The sequence below is a fragment of the Mauremys mutica genome, chromosome 11 (assembly GCF_020497125.1).
Source record: "Mauremys mutica isolate MM-2020 ecotype Southern chromosome 11, ASM2049712v1, whole genome shotgun sequence".
Lineage (NCBI taxonomy): Eukaryota > Metazoa > Chordata > Testudines > Geoemydidae > Mauremys > Mauremys mutica.
Window position 1 is genome coordinate 29,300,191 of NC_059082.1, and position 21,922 is coordinate 29,322,112.

Below are 21,922 nucleotides of genomic sequence, written 5' to 3' on the forward strand. Positions count from 1 at the left end.
GGAAAAAGGAAATTCCATAGGAAAGCACTTGGTCTTCTTGTAGTGAGGTGGACTGGCCCTCCACAGACATAGAGGAAGAGGGTGGCTCCATGACCCGGAAGCCAAGGGACAGGATCAGAAGTATCAAGGTGGGACCTGGAAGCTCAGTAGGGGCCCAGCCACTGGAGGGGACAGATGCATCCCCTGAGCACTTGCGCTGGGAGGTGGCAGCAGGCCAGTGGAGTGCAGATGACTGGCCCAGGCCACCTGGATCCTGGACTGACCTGACCCCGGAGGAAGCAGATGACTGGTCCAGACGACTCAGCCCCACAGGAAGCAGACAACTGGCCTGGACCCTTGGACGACCTAACCCCGCAGGAGACAGGCATCTGGCCCAGACCGCTGGCTCACCCAACCCTGGCAGAGCTTCTGCTGGCAACTGAGGCCCCCGCCGATCATCTTACCCCATCAGACTGGCAGGTACCCTTGGAGGGGGAGAGTGGATTGGTGGATCTCTGTCTGGCTGCAACTCTGGCACAGGGTGAGTCAGCGTGTTGTGGCTTGGATCCCCACTGACATGGTGGCGGACCCCTCTGCCATCCTTAGGGCTCTGGACTGGGACACAGTGGAGAGGGAGGGCCTGCGTCCCCCCTGCCACCCAAGCGGTGGATGACACTCTCCCCCTCCCTCAGGCTAGTTGAAGGAAAGCCTGAGTTAACTGACTTTGTTTGCAGCCCCACCTGAGTACTGGAGCTGAGTGATTTTGTTTACTGCCCTGCTCTGAACCAGAGCCTAGGCTGATTGACTATTTGCAGCTCCACCTGAGTGAAGGCTTGAAGTACTAGGGCCTCAGGAAGGCAGCCAGGGCAAGAAAAGGCAGCAGGTCCAACTCGCTTGCCAGTGATGAGTAGCCCCCTTCAGACTACAGTTTGCCCATGAGAGCAGGGACTAGATGACGACTGGCAGTAGCTACTGAGACACGGTGGGTATAGGGGGTAGGGATTCCCCTGGGAGGGGAGATCCAGAGTGTTGGGACACTGCTATGTGGCAGCACCCCAAGGTAAGGAACACCATGGTCTGGGAGGGACACAGGGCCTGAACAGGTAAAGAGACTGCAAAGGGGCAGGGAAGGGCAGAGGAGAAACCGACCAGAGGAGGGTGCTCCTTAGCTGGATGAACTAATTCCCGGACTGACCAGCAGGAGGCATCGCAGCGGTGAGTGACCCACCCTTCTACACTCCTTCATCAGGGTTAACTGCAGTTGACCCAGTGATGTGTGGCTTCCCAGGGACTAGACTGCAGGAATTTGCAAATAATTGGATGAATGCAATGGCTGAGAGATGGGTCCTGGATGTTTTCAGCCTTAATTATGCATTGGAGTGGAAGGCAGTGCCAGAAGGGCTTTAGATTTCTCCCACTCCTTCAACCAGACGAAACTCAAAAATATGATGAATGCCATATGTCACTAAAGATATTACACCTGCCTGTTCCTAGTACCCATGTATTCTGGAGAATGCAGAGCAGTACTTGATCACTAGTTCTTGGAAAAAATTATTTTGGAAGCCAAAGTTTCAGAATGAACGTATAGAATTCATATGTACTTTTCTGTAAATCATACATACAGGGAATACCTCCAATTTACTTTACAATGGGCAGCCTTATTAGTACATTGCTTTACCCTTTGGCCCAGTAACCACCCAAGGATCTCTATCAAAGGGCTTATTATCTGTGGTTTTTCTTAGGCAGGAGGAAATTCATGTGTTCCTCTTCCTCAACAACCTGTTCATCAGCACACCCTTTCTGAAAAAGGAACAGAAAATAACTTGCCTCATTACCCAGATTATAGAACAACATAGTTTTGTCCTCAATCCCAAACGACTCTCTAATTCTATTTGACATTTGGCAGCTATCATAGATACTAAGCTACACTGCATTGTTCTCTCAAAGACAGGATTCAGAAGCTGGTATATGCTATGTATGCAGATAATCAGTTCTCTTGCCATATCAATGAGGACTTTGATGTTTTTACTGGGAATAACACTATCCTGTGTGACTTCTTGCTTTGGCAAGGTTCTGTTCACATCTTCTCCAGCAGTTTTTGGTTTCCCTGAACTCACAGCATGTCCTTATCTTCACTAATTTAAGTATCCAGTGTAGTATCAAAATCTGTCCTGGCAGCCTGAAATCAGCAGATACTTGGATGGCCACAGAATATTAGTACTGTGGTGATGATAAATGCCAGTCTCAAGGGATGGGGAAATTTCATATGGGGCAAGGATCTTGGAGAGACAAGGAGCTTCAAATATCAATTGGCTCAAGCTCAGAAAAACTAAGTATGTCCTATCATCAAATTGTACCAATTATTATGTACTGGTGATGCCTGAAAACACCTCTGCTTTATCTCGTATCAACAGAGAAGTACAGGAAGCCATTTTTCTGTCACTGGCGGCCTTCCAGACAAAAGGCGGCTGAACCTACAAGCAGAATGGTCAAACAAAGGAATAGGCCTGAAGATGTGTGTATATAGTTTACATGCAAATATCTTTTTACTCAGTAGTCAAGGCTCTGTGTCACCCCTCAATAGAAGTATTTGTATCCAGGTTCAATGCAAAGGTTCTAAAGTTCTTCACCAAACCAAGGCAACAGACAATGTGTTCTCATCTGCTCCCATAAGTGTCTTTTGTTTGTCTTTCCCCCCATTCACAATGATCCTAGGGACCATTCGGAGGATAAAGAGGGAAGAAGCATATGTATTCTCTGAGCTTCACACTGGTCAGTGAGGTGCTGGTTGTTGGACCTAAATCAGATGGCAGCCACCCTTCAATTATTTCTCCTCTGCTGGAAATACTTCCTATCACAAGCACTAATTCTACATACCAAGCTAGAGCAAAGGAGAATCTAGCTACATGATTTTGTTTCACCTGGTGCCTCTTCAATAAGATTTTTCAAATGACCTCAGATGCACTCTTAGAATTCCTTCCAGAAGCTACAAACAGGGCATATTGAAAGACTTGATCTAGATTTAAAGCCTTGTGTAAGGGCCTTATTAGAAAGGCGGCAGACAAGGCAAGGGCAAAACATATATTTTGGAGTAGATGTAGAACAACTTTAACTTTTTTACAAGCCATAAGCCTCTCATTTTGAAATTTCAGAATGGCTGCCATATCTAGCATATCAGAGACAGCAGGCAAGCACAGGACTTCCTTACCCTCAGACAAGGCTTCTCAGAATAGCATCTCTTGTTTACCCTACACCAATTGGAATAATTCTGTTTTGGACCTTAATTTAGTAGTATTCCCTAAAGAAGCATCTTTTTCAATCGGTCTAAGTATCTCTATTTTCTGTTTTAAAAGTATCATGATTGGAATTGCCTCAGCAATAAAGGTTCTTACTAGTAGATGGCAGCAGTGCATTTCCCATAAAGATGAAGTTGTACCAAGAATGAAGACAACTTCCATTGCAAAAGTCAACTATTTATTCTGTAGCACACAAGAGATTTTCCTTCCGTTCTTTTGTTAGCATCCAAAATGCCCCACTGAAACTGGCATACCGTGCACGTCAGGACAAAACTATAATCTACATTGAGGTGCTCTTCAAAAAATGCTTCTCTTTCATGCTGAACCATCCATCATCTTAAGTAGTAAATGGTATTAAAATACTAAAAGCACTAGAGTGGACAGGCCCTAAATGTCAATCATACTTGAAGAGTTTGTGTACAAACTCATGAAACATTTTCTTTTTACAGGTCACAAACTTTTGTTTTCTTTGTCAGTTACTTTTTAAACAAATTTCATGGTTTAAGAGCAGTCCATTGATTAAACTAACATGAAGCTGACTTTGTTTTGTGACTGAAGGTTATTTAAAAATGCCGCAGTGTTAAGCATGCTAAAAAAAAATCCTCCCTGACACAGCACAGATGTTAGAAGTAAAAGCAATACTGTCAGAACACATACACAGCAAAATAACTAACACCTTTGATGACTCATGGGAAATGCAGCTGTAATTTTTAACAAGATTTTGTCACTTTAAAATCAAAGTCATAGAAAGTGGGGAACATACAGTAGGAGAACAGAGGTGATATATTCCTTTTTGTATATGGCACTGTTTAAATCACTATTGGAATTGTGTGTCCAGTTCCGTTGTCATGCTTTTAAAACAATGTTAGTTCTTCTCATGTACTCTAAAGTTTTTCTAAGAGAGACTGTGTCTGTAAAGCATGCTTTACAATGAAAAAAGACTTGATGAGGTCATGCTGTTTAGTTTATAAAAAGAGAGGTTGTGGTGACTCGATCATAGTCTAAATACTTACACAGAGAGAAGTGATCTAATTTTAAGAGAGCTAAAGGAGTTTTTAATCTAGCAGACCAAAAAGATAATAGGATCCAGTAGCTTGAAGTTGAAGTCGGAAAAATACACGCGGGAAGTGAAACTCTAGTTTTTAACAGTGAAGATAATTAACCACACCAGAACACGTTACTAAGGGTGTGGTAAATTGGCCATAATTTGGCATCTTTAAATTAAGACTAGATGCCTTTCTAAAATATATATTTTAGTTCAGCTATAATTTTTTGGAGTATGGGCAGGAATTCCTGGATGAAGTTCTATGTCCTGTGTGATCCCATCAGAGTATATTATGATGATGGTCCCTTCTGGTCTTAAATCTATGAATTAAGTGAAACCTTTTATTTCTTTAAATTGATGTATCTTAAAATGTGCAAAATAATCTGAATGGATAATTTCAGCAGTATGAAAAGATTGGGAGTGTTTCATTCAAGAGTATTAATCCATCTCTGGTAATTTTAGGCATGAGTTTGAAGGCAAAGCTAGAACCACCAGAATATTGATGATATCCCAGCATACTAGTCAACCTGATGTGTTAGGATTCTAAAATGACCCTTTCTAAACTTTGTGAAATAAATCATAATGTAACTTTGAAATGGTTGGTAATCCTTGCAATACTACGTCAAGACTTCAAAGTAAATGAAAAATAAATGTAGATTTCCACTTGCGATTTCCACATGTTCTTTTTCTTTTGATTTCCTTATGTAAGATCTCCTGCTGCAAATAACTTACTCCTAGGCACAGTGCTTTTATGGTGACATTGAGCTCCGTGGGACTAATTCCAGCCACCTTTCTAGGATTGACCCATTAGGTTGTTTCTGACCTCTACTTTCCCCATCTCCTTACCACCCTACATTGAAGCTTTTGTTTCTCTCTACTACTCTCTCTGATTTCATGTGGTTGTATAAAATCTAAATCTCTAATCATTGTCCAGGTGATGAGAACTAAAAATTAGAAGTGAGAGGGGGAATATGACCTGAGCTGCAAGTGAAGCACCATCTACTGCCATCTTAAAATACAGTTTTAGATTTCGATTGAAATAAAACTTTTCTTCATAAACAAAATGAAGATGTTTTTAAAAAATGTATTAATATTGGAGTCTTAAGAGTGAGTAATGTGAACTGAGTAATTGCATAAGCCTATAATTGGTGTGATTCACCATTGCATTACTCCATGTTTATGCCTGTGTTATTCCATTGAGGAGATTGCAACAGGGCCGCCCAGAGGATTCTGGGGGCCTGGGGTCTTCGGCAGCGGGGGGCCCTTCCGTTCCGGGACCCGCCGCCGAAGTGCTCCGAAGACCCGCAGCGGGGACCCCCCTCCGCCGAATTACCGCCGAAGCGGGACCCGCCGCCGAAGTGCAGCCCGGTCTTCAGCGGTAATTCGGTGGCGGGGGGCCCCCACCGCGGGTCTTCGGGGCACTTGGTCGGCAGGTCCCGGAACGGAAGGGCCCCCCGCCGCTGAATTACCGCCGAAGACCGAGCTGAACTTCGGCTGCGGGTCCTGCTTCGGCGGTAATTCGCCAGTGGGGGGTCCTTCCGCCCCGGAGCGGAAGGACCCCCCGCCGGCAAAGACCGGGAGCAGAAGAAGCTCCTGAGCCCAGCCCCGCAAGAGTTTTCCGGGCCCCCCGGAGCGAGTGAAGGACCCCGCTCCAGGGGCCCCGAAAAACTCTCATGGGGGCCCCTGTGGGGCCCGGGGCCTGGGGCAAACTGCCCCTCTTGCCCCCCCTCTGGGTGGCCCTGGATTGCAATTACACTGTGGTAAAACTGGACTAACATAGAGAAGAATCAGGTCTGATATCTTTTAGTGCATATATTTCAGTTATTCCATGTTTGTCCACTCATTTTAAATGCAGTCTGACTTTAAATCTGCTCATTATAGTTGCTACTATAGTTTTTGTTTCTGAGATGATTCTCTCTTTTAAGGCAAATCTTCCTGATAAATTGAATGGCCTGGTCTACACTAGGAAATTAGGTTCATATAATTGTCATTCAGGGTGTGAAAAATCCAACCCTGAGCAAAGCAGTTAAACTGACCTAATCCCTGGCGTAGACAGCTCTAGGTTGTTCAGAGAATTCTTCCATCAACCTAGCTACCACCTCTTGGGAAGGAGGATTACCCATGCTGATGGGAGAAGCCCTCCTGTTGGTATAGGCAGTGTCTTCACTGAAGCGTTAGAGCAGCGTAACTGTGCTGCTGCAGCGTTTTAAGTGTAGACAAGCCAAAAGAGAAGGGCAAAAGGATATAATATTAACATAGAAGAAATCTTTCACTGTCTCTAGCTTTCTCAATGCTTTGGCTATAATGTGTGTCAGTAGTCAAACTGCATGTAATTTGTATTACAGGACTATAATTCCATTGAGTGGTTGATGTTATAAAAGATGATACGTACTAGCATCCTTCATGGCTTTATAGTTCTGTAATTTGAAATGTGCTTTTAAGAAAACTTTTATTATGTAATACATAAAGATTTTAATTTAAAAAATGGTGTCCATGTGATAGCATGGGACCCTGAATTACTTTATCTCAAGTCTTTTAACAGTGGCTGTTCTTCAAAACGCTTATAATGTTTGTTTATAAATGCCATGAAGCAACTTTGATTTTTGAACTTTGATTGTGAACATCATAAACACACAATTCATGCATTTTGCTGTCACATCTTCGTGATACTTTTTTTCTGTACACGGTGTCTTAATGTTTCTGTCCTCCTCTAGTTTAGAGAATATGACAGTGAACACTTAAACACTTCTTTTCATTAATTAGAGATTGGCTGCCCGAGTGAAGAATACCAGAGTGACATGAAGCCCCTAAGTAGTACTGCAGAGTCATTCCTAATAAGTATATATGAGACAGGCTTTACATAATTGTTTCCCTTACCAGAGGGGTAGTGTATAGAGTATAAACTTCATGTTCTCCTGTTACTAACATGGCTGTATAAATAATGCTTAGATATAAATATGTAAAATACTTCATAATAGGAAACTTAAATAATATCTCTTTTTGAGAGTTTAGGATAACATAGCTTCAGTCAACTGAAAAGCTCAAATTAAACCTTCATTAAAATCAGATTCCTGAGTTGTGGATGTATAGCCATATTTGCAGGACGTGGGAAATAACTTTTTTTTTTTTTTTTTTAGAATTCTGATAAAACATTCTAGAATAAATAATTGCCTTTTGCAATGAGACTTGTACCATAGTTGTACACCTGGGATTCTTTCTTTCCCCCTCTTGCCCCCTCCCCCTATTTTTTAGGGAACAAATGTAGAGATACGTTATTTTTACCCATACATGTATGTTGAAGTCCTCTGTTATGTATTCTGTAATTTAAAAGGTGTGATGAGACAGACCAATGGCTAGAATGAAAACAAGCAGACAGTGAAGTCATGAGAATCCCTGTATAAAGAGTTAGCTTGTACATAAATTGACTAATTTATAATACAAGGGAAAATCAAAAGGGGAGTCATGGGGGGAATTTGCTGTTAGAAACTCTATTCCTTTTTATTCAATGCCGCCTCAACTTTTTATTAAATATTTGAGCTGCACTAATTAAAAATAGCAACTACATTTATGCAAGAATATCAGTAAAGGATACTAACATGCAAGAATGTGAAAGTACAAAGTCCTCAAGTTGCATGTAGAAGAGGTTGAAGATCAAAATTAACTAATATAAAAAGTCAGAAATAGTAATATTTCAAGAAGAAAAACATTTTGGGATAGTGAAAAATGCTATACCAAAATAAAAAGTTGTATTGTAGAACATCATTAACAACTATTCAGTGTTCAAAAATAAGGAAAAACTAGTTCTGGGCCACATTATCATGTGTGTTATTTTCATTTCTCCGTTTCCTCGGCTTTTAAAGGTTTCCTTGTTTCATACACACATTCAAGTATGCCCATATATTTAATTGGGAACTGGCATTTTATTTCTAGGGAGCAAAGATTCAAATCTTAGCATAGCTGAGAAGTGAAGAGACAGTCATTTGTCCACATCCTAAAATCACTGTCCAACAGGACATGTATGCTGGAAACGTGGAAATGGAATAGCAAAGGTTTTGCAGAAGAAGCTTAATGTATTACTTATGCAGCACAAGGTGGGAAAACTTGCAGTGCCTGCTCCCAGTCGTTGCTCAAGCCAATGCTATTAGTTTCACTTTCACGAGTACCAAATTACCACCAAGAAAAAAGTTGAAAATTATTCAATATGAATACCATTATGAGAAAAGGGGAGTCAGATAAGTGTTCAAAAATTATTTTATAGAAAAAGAGATTTGTTTAAATTAAAGTTCAAAGACCAAAACTTTCAAACTTGGATGCCTAAAGTACAGGTGTTTTTTAGCTATTTTTAGTATCGAAGTATAATTGGCCAGACTTGCAAAGGTGAAGAGCATCAATGGGACATACAAATTGCAGTCGGATTTGTGAATTATCAGCACTCTTGAACAGCAGGCTGTTTTTAGTTAGGTGCCCAACGTGAGGCACTTAAGTTTGAAAATGTTGGCTCTAGCAGGCACTGAATCAAATTGTAATGGTTTATCCTAAGTAACAACACATCAGTGAATGGTGGTCCTAGTTTAGCAGAATGTGTAAACCTTGCTTCTGATGCCAGCTACTTAGTATTGCCAGAGAGAGCACATCCCACCCATGTTTATAAATTTAGTGGTTTTATCTTTCGGTACAGCCTTAGTTTCAGTAGAGACTCTGACCAAAAAAAAAAAAGCCTTATTTCCCATCATTATAATTAATACACAGCTTTGAAGTAATTATTTTAGTACAACTAAAAAATGTTGCTGTGCGTAATGTGTATCAGTGGATATATATTTTTTTTTAAAGGATGCAAATACAAGTTACTGCCCAATAGCTCCATCTAGCTTCTGGAAACAGTAGTATCTTAAGAAAGGTGGCATCTTTCAGAATACATCAGTCCATGATTGAGAGATCCAAACGGAAAGCCATCTAATCATGTTGTGCTATCTTGTACAATATACTTCACCAAGGACACTTTCTACCCAAAGTCCTTCCTGGTGGCTCATCAGGAAGAAGTAACTGAGCAGGTCGGTGTCATCAAGGAAACAAATGTTTCCTAACAATGTCAAATTCAGTATCCTTTAATGCCTGACAAATATATAATTCCTTTAGAACACTCATTGCATTTTTATTGACACACAAGGTGATGGAAATAAAAGTAAACCTGCTTGTTATGCAGTATCTTCTGTTGACCATTTTATTTTTATATGCATGTGTTTTTAATACTTCAGCAGAGTTTGAATATCTTGTAAACTAATGCTTTTTTATAATGAATATGTTTTGGAATTGTGGTTTGTTTAGTACAGCGATTGATTAAACTGTTCATCAATGATGATTAGCCATAGTAAGTAGAAAGTATCTAAAATTCATAAGTGCCAGGAATTCTGACCTGACAGATTTTTAGGAAGTAGTTGTAAGTTGGTGATATACTACTTTTAAGCCTATGTAGATTTTGAATTTTGTCTGTGACTATACGGCTACGGCTCACATACAATTATAGGGTACTGCATGCTTGTACAACCCACTGAGGTTCTGTTCATGTATACAGACTGAGTTTGTTACTGCCTCTTTGCTAAAGTACTTGGTCCTCTAGCTGAAACAATGGAAGTGCTGATGCTTTTAGATCTAGAGCTCCCAGGTTCACTCCCCAGAGACTATCTAGCAAGGAATGCATCACATTCTCTTTAGATGTTGCATGCTGTAAGCCTGTGTAGATATATTCTGGAGCAGAAAATACATGAGGCTAGTCCTGTTTTCACTGAAGAAATATGAAGTAGAGAGCTGGTATGGGAGGCAGGCACTCACTCTTTTCCTCATTGCACCAATCTTAAGTGTAAAGGATTTGGAAGAGCTGTGAATTTTGAAGGCTGCTCTTTCCCAACCTCAAGAGATCTAGGGGGAAGGGAAACCTCCTTTCAGTGTTGAAGGGCTGCCATTGGCTGAGTTCCTCAGTCCTGGTTGAGTCAGCAACCACAGGAGGGGTCCAAAGGGTCGTGGTAAATCCTGGATTTTTGCCCAGAAATCACTAGACTCCAGTGTCACAGAGAATAGTGTCACAGAGAATAGCACATCACTTGCTCCCATCTCCATTCCTGCTTCTGAATTTAGCATGGAAGACTATCCACACAAGGCATGGGAATGACATGGGGTAGTGAAAAGAGCACTCTTCTACCTTGCCCTCCCTTTTCCAGGGATCTACGTGTGGAGAGTTCCCATTATGCAGATTATTTGGGGATGAATCTGTTAGCAAATCTTTTTGAACTGAAATGCAGAAATGGTGGTTTTACAATAATACTGTGAGGTAGCATGGCGTACACACTAAATGCCATATGTTTTGTTTTTCTGATATATAGTCTCCGGAGCAGAGAAGATGAGAGAATATCAAAACCAGGAGCTGTCTCTACACCTGTAAAGAATGCAGATGATATTCCTGTTTCTAAAACCATGGAAGAGGCTATAGTTGAAAGAAATGAAAAACAAACTCCACCTCTGCCAGGTAAATATGGTAAAACGCCAAGTTATGCCTGCTGCCTTTAATGAATGCTTAGTAGGGATTTGCACTACTTCATAGCTACAGCATGATTTCTCTCAAGCTGTTAAAATATACAACTGCATAAATACTCAGAATATGCAAATTCAAAGGGCCCAGCTCTGCCCCTAGTTACCTAGGTGAAGCCAGTTTAAGTAATGGCAGAAGTGGGCCCAACATTTTTTTTCATTTTTCTGAATATGCAAGACTCCCTGTGAGCATAGTTCAGCTTGTGGTATTTGTGGTTTTCAATTCTGGAAGATCACTCTAAAGCGCTCTCTGCTGTGGGATTAAAAACTGTGTTGGTTATAGCTGTGTTTAAGCATGGTTGTTCCTAAGAGGATACTATCGTGATTTCCAAAGACAAGATAAGATGGAGGGCTTTTTCCCCTAAAAGCCATACTATCCCATTTAAACATAGATGTAGTTAACACAGTTTTGATCTCAATGGAGAGCTAAATCTTTTTTTGTTTATTATTTGTATTATCATAGCACTTAAGGCCCTAATTATGCACCAGGACACCATTGTGCCATGCACTGTATAAACACAGAACAAAAAGGCAGATGCCAGGTTACAGGCAGGAGTAATGGATAAGATGGTGGTAGTGTCCACAGTAATCAAGAGAGGAGGTAGCAGGAGGATTTGGGGGATTAAGAGCTCTGTTTTACCCGTGTGCAGTTTGAGCTCATCGCAAGACATCTAGGAGGCAATATCAGAGAGAGGCAGAGATTTTAGTTTAGATGGAAGTAGGCAGGTCTGGAGTAGAGATCTGAGATTTGTCATCGTAGAGACTGTGGTTAAATTTGTATTTTATGGATTAGATTACCCAGAGATATATAGGGGGGCAGAGAAAGTGACCAATGACAACTCTGTGGAATCCTCACAGAAAGTTGAAGGAAGGATTGGACCTGTTGAAGGAGTCATTGGAGATTTAGGAGGAGAGAAGAGGACAGAGGGGAGACAACCAAGGGAGGACAAGATTACAAGGAGGAGGAGCATGGTCAACTGTGTCTAAGGCGGCGGACTGGTCAAGGAGGATGAAGTTGGAGTACTGGTTCTGAGCTTTGGCTAGGACAAGGTCATAGAGACTTTAGCAAGAGCAGTTTTATTGGCGTGAAAGGAGCAGGAGTTGTATTGGAGACGATCTAGGATGGAATTGGAGAGAGAAATTCGAGATGGCTACTGTAAACGGTGCTTTCAATGAACTTAGAAATGCAATCTTGAGAGGATAGAGAAATGAAAACATGCTTGTATTGTGAGGGGGCGGGAAAGCCAGAGGGAGGAGAGAAGTGAGGTGTAAGGAGGAGATGAGTGGGTGTGAAGGAAATGAGGGGATGGGATGTAAGGAGTTACTGGGACAAGTGGATGGGTTGGAGGAGGAGATCAGGCAAAAGTCTGCATCTGTTACGGGGAGAAGGAAGAGAGAATTGGGGGAGGAGAAAGGAAGGCAATCTGTGGAGAGGGAGAAGGTCACATCACATTTTGTCAGCTTTTTCTTTGAAGAAATGATGACAGGAAGGTGGAAAAGCTTGAACAGTGAGTCAAAGGCAGCTGAAATGGCAGGTCTGGGATTCAATTAAGGTAGCGATGTAGAGTTGTTTAGCTGGAAGATTACAGTAACTGACTGAACCCTTCTGGCTTCTCCCATTTTTGGGCAGTGGTTACCCTAGTGGAATCCTAATCCTTAATGCCCAAATCTTACATGATTAGAAAAAACAGGCGTATATGTTTTCTCTTTTTAAAAGTCTTGTATTTATCTATGATGTATTTTGCATGCCTCAAAATTTCAATGGACGTTATCAAAGTACAATGGGAAATTTGGAAAAGAAAAAACAAACAAAACCCACCCCGCAGTGCAGTAGTTAGACCAGCCTTAAAAAAAATACACACCCAAGAGGAGTAATCTTACTCAGTCAGTACAAGAGAGTTATTTTCATTACTGACACTTGTGGATGGGAGAAGGATTTTGTTCCTGAGCTGGTAGATTTTCATGATAACAATTTTGCAAGGATGAGTTAAACTGTACTGGTTCCACATCCTTTAAAGAATTAATAGCATGGCAAGTTGGGGTTTTTGTTTTTATTTCTTAATAGAGCCAAAGCCAGTGTATGCTCAAGCTGGACAGCCAGATGTGGATTTACCAGTCAGTCCATCCGATGGTCCTTTACCCAATTCAACTCATGAAGATGGAGTGCTTCGGTAATTTAATTCAAAATTATTTATTTGAACCTGATCCCACAGTCCTCAAGCAGACCAAGCTTTCATTAAGTCAATGAACATTACGTCTGAATGGGGACATCTAGGGCTTTGTGTTAACATACGTTTCTAATCTGTTTATAAGTATTAGGGGTGGGGGAGTTGAGGCTCATTTGTGAGCTTTGGGTGCTTTAACAGTTATATTACATATTTTGTAATTTAGAAACTTACTAATCACTTTATAGATATTATTTAATAACATGTTTTGTTTCTCTCTCCCAAATACTGCTTTTCTTCTCTTTTAAGCAAAAACAGTCCTGCATTCAGGAGAACCCTATAATAATGTTATCACGTTATGTGCTTTGTCCCCCCCCCCGCCCCCCTCCAAAAAGGGGGCGGGGAAGAGTGAGAAATAACATTTCAGTTGTACACTTCCAAAGGAAGGTTGACTGTTACTTCAAAATTTAAGGGTTTTTGTTTATTTTATTTAAAATACGATTTATATATTAAAGCAAACAAGAAAATCTCTCTTAAGCAAGTGAATATTACCATTATTTTCAAAAGCTCAGCTGATGAGAAGAATATTATACTATTATAGTTGGTGTGTTGCTGAAAGAAATACTGTAGCTTGGATACAATGATATCAAATTGCAATAAGGAGCAAATTCTCTGCTGGTGTAACTCCCCAGCTGCTAATCTATGACCGCATATTCAACTACTGTATGTCTGTTAATTGGAATGTGTTATAAACCTACAGGCCAAGCATGAAGATGGTAAAATTCAAAAAAGGAGACAGCGTGGGCTTGCGGTTGGCTGGTGGCAATGATGTAGGCATATTTGTAGCTGGTGTTCTGGAGGACAGCCCTGCAGCAAAAGAAGGATTAGAAGAAGGAGATCAAATTCTCAGGGTAGGTCAAAATCTTTCATACAAAGAATCTGTTGTTCAGTAATGCAACAGAATTTTGGTACATGTTGCCTTTTTAGGTAAAAGCAGCAAAGAATAGACTGTTTATCTGTGCCTACCCTGAATAGGGGTAGACGATGGTGGTAAAAATTCTTCCAGCTTCCACTGTTGCTACTAGATCACTGGTAAATTATGGCTCCCAAATTCTCTAGTTTCAGATTGGACAAATAATTGTTTAACTAACTGGCTTTTAAACTGTTAACTAAAAAGCGTGTATAAATATCTGTATCATATATACAAATAATCAACACGTAGCACTTAGCATCTTTCATTTATAGATTTCTAGCCACTTTGCAAAACTAGGTAAATAGTATTGTCCACAGGAGTCTACTGCCCAGTCATACCCACCCCTATTTCAGAGTACTGCTTCCAACACACGTTTTTCAACAGGAGAAGAATGTGCTTTATTTACCCTGCAGTTAGTGAATACCCAAGTTTTACTCTATCACATATGCTATTAAAAGTATACCATTAGAGACCTGGACCAACCCCTTATGTATAATTTGCAGAATATATGGTAAATTGTGTAAACGTGTGTTTTTTTCCCCACATGGATTAGTAAAACTCTCTTAATGCCACTAGGGCATGTTGTTGTTTCTAGAAAAGTAATTTCTTCGTATTCTTTTCTATTGATGACAAAGTTTAAAACGTGGAATTTTTATTTCTCATTTAATTTTACAAGGACTTATAGACTGAAGTACAATTTCAAAAGCAAGATGTTTGGACCTCTTTACCTGCTGTTTATGGACTTCAGTGGGGAAAAGGGATACTACACTTAGAGTTTTGAAATTGAACTGATTAAACTTTAAAGAAACATGTTTTAACAGCATGCATGTGCTAATCATTGACTACCTAATGTTGATAATCAGAACTCAAATGTTCAAATATCCTTGAAGATTAGATAGCAAGGAGTAAGGGCAACTGTAAATGAAAATCATGTGAACAAATTTGGACAACTGATCTAAGGGTTTGTCTACATGGGGCTTAAACTGGATTAAGTTGACTCTTCATAAAACCCCTGAAAATAAAGAGAGATGGAGATTGTACTTTAGATCAGAGAGTGATAAAGAAATGGATCTTGCTGTGGCCAGGGACAGTGTTACCACAGCAAAAGACACTGAGAAAGATGGGGATGCAGAGGAAACTCCTGGAGGCAATATGGAGCTAGAATGCTTTGATGCAGCACTTGCTGCTGCTGCTTCTGCTTCTGCTGCCAGGACAGCAGGCAAGGCAGTGCATCAAACCAGGACCTAGCTTTGTTCTGTACCTCCTGGATAGCACAAGATACTGAGCTCAGCCCTTTGAGCCATCTGATGCTCTGTATAGCTTCAAGCCTCACCACTCAACACGATGGATGTCAACCAGCCTTTGTGGCACCATGGAGAAATACCCCTTTCTATTTATAAATTCTAAGCCCTCGTCAGGGGAGATATGGGTGAAGTTGAAATAATAAGCATAGAGGTCTCCTCAGTTGCCCCAATACAGTTTGGGAACCCATGCATACAAAGCCATCAATCTCCTGAGCATTATTAAGCTTTATAACCTAGTGAAACAGTACTTTATCCATGGCATCACACATCTGCATGACAGTGGCTCCAACAGTTGATCTCCCTGCTCTGAATTGGTTATGGACTGCTCGCATTTGGGTTCTCTAGCTTCTAGATGGCAGTGGTGACCCACTTCTTGACAGGTATGGGGCACAGCATGTTGGCATGCTGCTCCTGCACTTCCAGAACTACTTCAACACACATCTCAAAAAAGGTTGTCTTAGCCATTCTGAAATTCTCTTGCCACTGCTGGTCATCCCAGGTCTGCAGAACGAACCTTTCCCACCAGTAGTTGATTCTCATATTCTGAGCCCAGAGACAGTGCTGTATGGTGTGAAGTTGCTCCAGGAACAGTTCCTGTAGTAGCAGTTGCTGGATGTCACCCTCTTCTTCCTCATCCTGCTTCTTCTCTTGATGCTTAAGCTCCTGCTGCTGCCACATCATCATCTTCTTGGTGCAGAAGGCAAAGTCCAAAACCGAAGTCACCTGGCTACTAGAGCTATGTTTACAGTTGCTAGCATAGAGGTGAAGAGCATTGTTGGGACCATGCTGGCTGACAGCAATTCAGAAATGGCACTAGCCTGCCCAGAAAGGAGCCTGGTGTGGAGATGATGGAGATATGAGATTTAAAAAAAAATGGAATCTGCCTGGCTTCTCTTATGCATCCTGCAATGCACAGCCAGAAGAATTCCAGAATGCAGACTGCTCAATAGCAAAGCAAAGGACCATGGAATACCCTCTAAGAATGCCACGCTGTTAGTACATGGCAAGCCACAGTCATGTGTACGCAATGCAAATTGAAAGCCTGCCATTAGCATGACTTACATATTGCATCTTAAGAAACACCTGTCAAATCAATCCGGTTTAACTCCCCATGTAAACACATCCTAAGAAGCTCCTCCATCTGTAATAATCTAAACATATGGAGATTATGTTTATGGCCCTTTAAAATCATCCATGATGGGTGACCTAGAAATACTCAGTAAAAAAGTCTATTCAGTTTGTACTCTGCAGGTACTGCATATTTTTGTTAAATAGCAATATTTTTCACTTATTCTGAGAAATATATGGAAAAACCTTCTTGAAGTTCATGCAGTTAAGTTATATTTAACAGGATAAACAACTCTAACATTAATACGTTGTAAAAAAACTGCATTATTTATGTGAAATGTATGTTTCACAATGTATTTTTCACAGTGCGTGTATATGTTTCACTACATCGTGCAGTAATTCAAAACCGTTATTGTATTCATGCCAGGTAAATAATGTAGACTTCACAAATATCATCAGAGAGGAAGCAGTGCTTTTTCTGCTTGATCTCCCTAAAGGAGAAGAGGTGACAATTTTGGCACAGAAGAAAAAGGATGGTAAGTAGTTGCCTCAAATATAAGTTCAGAAACTGCTTGGTAGGCTTTTTGAGACCAGGTAGAGACAGTATAGCTAACCTTTGATAACTGTTTGCCCAGGGGAGTGGCAACTCCAGAAGGTTGGTAAAGTGAAGCCTTTCATTTTTAGGTCACTATTTCAAATGCAGTAGAGATTGTACAGTAGTGATAGATTAATTATCTGACAACAGTCCAGTAGCTTGTTTTGAAATGAGTCTGTGGTCTCAATCCTTTCCCAAGTGAATGTGGTTGCACTGCTATAACTATTTTATTTTTATTTTTAAACCACACAACCCTAAGTGAAAGAGTTATATCAGTACAAAAGTGTGTGGACTAGGTCTAAATGGCTGAAAAACAGTGTCTGGACAACGAGGAAACTTGCACTATCAATGCTTTATGGTTCATTCATTCTGTAATAGGTGATCTCTGATTCCAGTGCTGTCAGTATGGCTTGATATGCAAAATTCACTAACTCAGCTCTGAACTCATTATATTATTTATCTTTTTTCATATAAGTACTGTGAATTCAAGGAGGATACCAACTGTTTCTGAATGCATTGCACTAACATGATATGAATTGTATGTGAATTTCACATACATTTCACATGCTGATATGTGGGGATTTAGTCTTATGGGTTTCCAAAATACCTCACAATTAAAATGGAGAATGAAGGATAGGCAAGATTTCTGCTCAGAGTCTTTTTATAGAACTGCTGTGAGAATTAGGAATCCTTTAATGTACTTCAACTTCAAGTAAATTTTATTGCAGTTTATCGTCGTATTGTTGAGTCCGATGTAGGAGATTCTTTCTATATCAGAACTCATTTTGAATATGAAAAGGAATCTCCCTATGGGCTAAGTTTCAACAAAGGTGAAGTGTTCCGGGTCGTGGATACTTTGTACAACGGCAAGCTTGGGTCCTGGCTGGCTATTCGAATTGGCAAGAATCACAAAGAGGTGGAAAGAGGCATCATACCCAATAAAAACAGGTAGTATATTGAAACTGTTTACTACAAGGTAGCTTGTGAAATCTGTGGCCCAAGTTTGTGCAAGTTCTGTGTCTGTTTAATGTTGTTTTAGTAAAATCTCCTTGTCACTCAGACATTTTATACCTTACTTAACATTTTGGAAGAAAAACAGTTGTAGAACCTCCAAATAATTTGCAATTAGACGTATCCAGTTTGAGTACCCAAATATATATTTGGATTTGGTTTAGAACAGAGGTTCACAGAAGTTCATGGCCCTTGGACAGTCCATTGGCTACTTGCATGGAGTTGTCTCTCCCTGTTTCCAGGCAAGAGAAACACAAGGATGGGGAAGTAAATCTTAGTGCAGACAAGGCCTTAAAGGTGTGATGTCAGATTGAATTAGCTAACTGAATTCAATTAACACCTTCTAAAACTCTAGTCAAGACAAAGCAATTGTATTTCAGCATGTGCTAATCTGGTGAAATTAAAACCTAGTGAGGAGTCTGTCATCTTTTTTTTCCTAGTCTAGATAGGGCCTAAAATTAATGAAGAGCAAAAGTAGACACAACATATATCTGGCTAAAAAATTACAAATACATAAGTACTTTCTGAAAAGTACATACTTTGTAAGTGCTGTAGTTGCCTCAGCTGTGTTAATTGATCATCAGTGGCAGGAGAAGAGGGTCCGCAAGGCAATTACTTTAAGATTACTGAAAAACACAGGGAACCCCCTCATTTGGTGGTCAGTGGTCCTTTAGCCTGTTGTGTCATTATAATGTGTTCACAGGTTTAAACTTTGTTAATCAAGTGTCATTTCAAAAGCTGATTTGTTTGTTGATGGAGTTGTGGTTTTCTGACATTTTTTTTGACCCCTGGAATCTCTGCCCCACCTAGAGCTGAACAGCTAGCTAGTGTACAGTACACACTTCCAAAGACAGCGGGGGGAGATCGTGCAGATTTTTGGAGGTTCCGAGGTCTACGCAGCTCAAAGAGAAATCTCAGAAAAAGCAGAGAAGATCTTTCTGCCCAACCTGTTCAGACCAAGTTTCCTGCATATGAAAGAGTTGTTCTTCGAGAAGGTAGCTTCCTTTTAAAGAGATTGAAATATTTGCTGTTTCAGTTCAACATTTTAATCTTCATGATGGAAAAATAGCATCCTAAAATACATTTAAATCAATTTACTTTGATTTTTCTTATTCTAGCTGGCTTTCTCAGGCCTGTAACCATCTTCGGACCAATTGCTGATGTTGCACGAGAGAAACTGGCAAGAGAAGAACCAGATATTTATCAAGTTGCAAGTAAGTGTCTCTCTTTGCTTATCAGATTTAATATAAAATAATTGCATAATCACCTCTTTTGCTAGCCTTTTCTGCGTTATTCCTGCAGCCATTAATGTTTTAAAGTTTCACTTTTATATTTTCAGCAATTTATGGAAACACTCTGAAAGGCTTACATTCAGTTGCAGTTAACTAGTGATTGATATAGATACTTTAAAGGTTAAGTAATACAGATTTGCTATAGGACTCTTCAGGAAACATTATGTGCATTGAGTGAATGCAACCTCAATTTATTATTATTATTATTAATGCTGTCATAGGACCCAATCCTGTAACATGCTGAACTTCCTCAGGGCTCCCTCCCCAGCCCCCTCTTTAATTCAGCACCTTGCAAAAAACATTCAGAATTAAGCTCCTAGTACAGAGGTCGGCAACCTTTCAGAAATGATGTGCCGAGTCTTCATTTATTCACTCTAATTTAAGGTTTCGCGTGCCAGTAATACATTTTAACGTTTTTAGAACGTCTCCTCCTATAAATCTATAATATATAACTAAACTATTGTTGTATGTAAAGTAAATACGGTTTTTAAAATGTTTAAGATGCCTCATTTAAAATTAAATTAAAATGCAGAGCCCCCATAACCGGTGGCCAGGACTCAGGCAGTGTGAGTGTCACTGAAAATCAGCTCGCGTGCCGCCTTCAGCATGCGTGCCATAGGTTGCCTACCCCTGTCCTAGTAAATACCTAACAAATTCTTAGGATTTTATAACTAAACTGGGGACCTAATCGTTTAATTCCTGGATTATTTTTAAGTAAAAAATGTATCTTCAGCACTGTAACTTATATAAGGTCTGAATCAGTATTATGAGCTAGAAAGAGGAGATGGCCCATTTTATTATAATGGGGGCATAGAGAGGGTTGTGTAATTAACCAGTAGGTGGCTAAGAAATCATGACTTTTAACTGTGTTCTCTTGAACAGAAAGTGAACCAAGAGATGCTGGTACTGACCAACGTAGTTCTGGCATTATTCGTCTTCATACAATAAAACAGATAATTGACAGAGTAAGTGGTAAAAATATGCTTTGTTTCATTAAATGTGTAGTTGATTCTGAAAACAAACGAGAGAAAACTGGAGTGTTGATTAATCGAATGAATAATCATATGAATAAACCTAATAATCATAACAATAAATGCTGGGGGTTTTACGTACAATAGCATAAACTACAAAGTATAAATCAGATTTCAAAAACAAAAAATGTACATACTTTATCTCCAGGCCCTGTAGTAAATTATGTACTCTTTTTACATCAATTACACAGTGACAGTAATGTTGAATGAAACAACTTTCTCTGTGTAGAAGCTTTTAAAAGTTGATTGAGCACTTCTCTGAGCACCCATTGCAGACTAGCCAATAACCTAACGGTTAGGCACTCACCTGGGAGAAAAGAGGCCTGGATTCAAGTACCTGCTCCAGAGCAGGGATTTTAACCTAGGATACCCCCTGGGCTATTGGGCATAAAATGGCATCTCAACCAACTTCCTCTGTGATTGGTGCATAAATCCCCTGTGACTCTAGCTCCCAAAACACTGATGTTTTGATAATGTTGAAAACTTTTGTTTAGACATTTCTGAGTGATTTCTTTTCATTTTGACAAACAATTTGCTGAAATGGACACAAATTTGCTAAAGTGTTTTGTTTCATCTTCAGTGAAAAAAAGTTTTACCTAAAAAGATTCTGCATAGCTCCAGTCAAGAGGTGTCTTTCAGTCTCTCCTGTTGAAGCTGTTCTACTTAGTATAAAACACTTGAATATTTATTTGTCCAGAGAGAGAGTATGAGAGTGAGTGTGTACCTCAGTGGTTAAGATACTCACGGGGGACACCCAAGTTCCAGTCCCTGCTCCAATTACTATTATCTCTTAGTGGCATGGCAATTCAAAGATGTACCAATAACAAATTTTAAAGTCATAAATTACTTAGCTGAGTAAGGGATGTACTTCAAGGTTTGCTTCATGCACCTTTTGATAGATTTTCATTAGCAGTGTCCATTTGGTCTACACATGCACTGCTCATGTCCTCGTGCCCTACACCAAGACTGTATCAAGCTGCACAGGCAAACAGCCCTCAGTTCCTTCTCAACCACCTTGGCCTGAGACACAGCTTAGCACGTCTTCATGGTACGTGCCCTGGCTACTTGCTGACTTTGGTCTAACTTAGTTGATTTTAGTTTTAGTTAGTAAGTTAGTTAGTTTGTAGTTAGTTAAACTGATTATTTGGAAGATTGTTTTATTTTCTCCTGGAAGGTCCTCCCTGCGATGAGCATGCCCAGTTCACTGGGGTTTAAATGTTGCCACACGTTTAGAGGCCATCATGGTGGGCGACAGACACTCTTTTTAAATGTGTTTGCTGCCTAGGAGAGTCTCATGTCCTACAGAAGTGTAACTTCTGTTTAGCCCTCAGATGCAGAGCTTGAAAGAACTGGGAAATCAAGCTGCAACTGTTAATGATGGAGTGCTCCTTTTATTCTGCTTTGGTGCCTGGTCAGGAGAACCCCCCTGCACATCAGTCTATGGGGATATCTAGCATCTCATCAACCTCAGTACAGCACTCTCCTGGAAAAGAGAGAGCCTCAGAGACCTCCTCTAAAGATCTCAAGAAGAGGAGCTCTAGCTCTCCTGTTAAGGAGTCTACTTGAAAACTATCTGAGCTG

The 21,922-nt window shown here is 40.2% G+C and overlaps 1 protein-coding gene across 3 annotated transcripts in view; it reads left to right on the forward strand.

The window, feature by feature from the left end:
- TJP1 (tight junction protein 1) overlaps nucleotides 1-21,922 on the forward strand; it is a 294,015-nt gene that overhangs the window by 225,628 nt on the left and 46,465 nt on the right. For all 3 annotated transcript variants that reach the window (XM_044979338.1, XM_044979340.1, XM_044979341.1), the window contains exons 10-17: nucleotides 10,698-10,840; nucleotides 12,968-13,073; nucleotides 13,828-13,978; nucleotides 16,840-16,948; nucleotides 17,736-17,955; nucleotides 18,829-19,013; nucleotides 19,137-19,232; nucleotides 20,193-20,275. In XM_044979338.1, coding sequence (XP_044835273.1) covers nucleotides 10,698-10,840; nucleotides 12,968-13,073; nucleotides 13,828-13,978; nucleotides 16,840-16,948; nucleotides 17,736-17,955; nucleotides 18,829-19,013; nucleotides 19,137-19,232; nucleotides 20,193-20,275 — 1,093 coding nt within the window. The remainder of the gene's footprint in view (nucleotides 1-10,697; nucleotides 10,841-12,967; nucleotides 13,074-13,827; nucleotides 13,979-16,839; nucleotides 16,949-17,735; nucleotides 17,956-18,828; nucleotides 19,014-19,136; nucleotides 19,233-20,192; nucleotides 20,276-21,922) is intronic.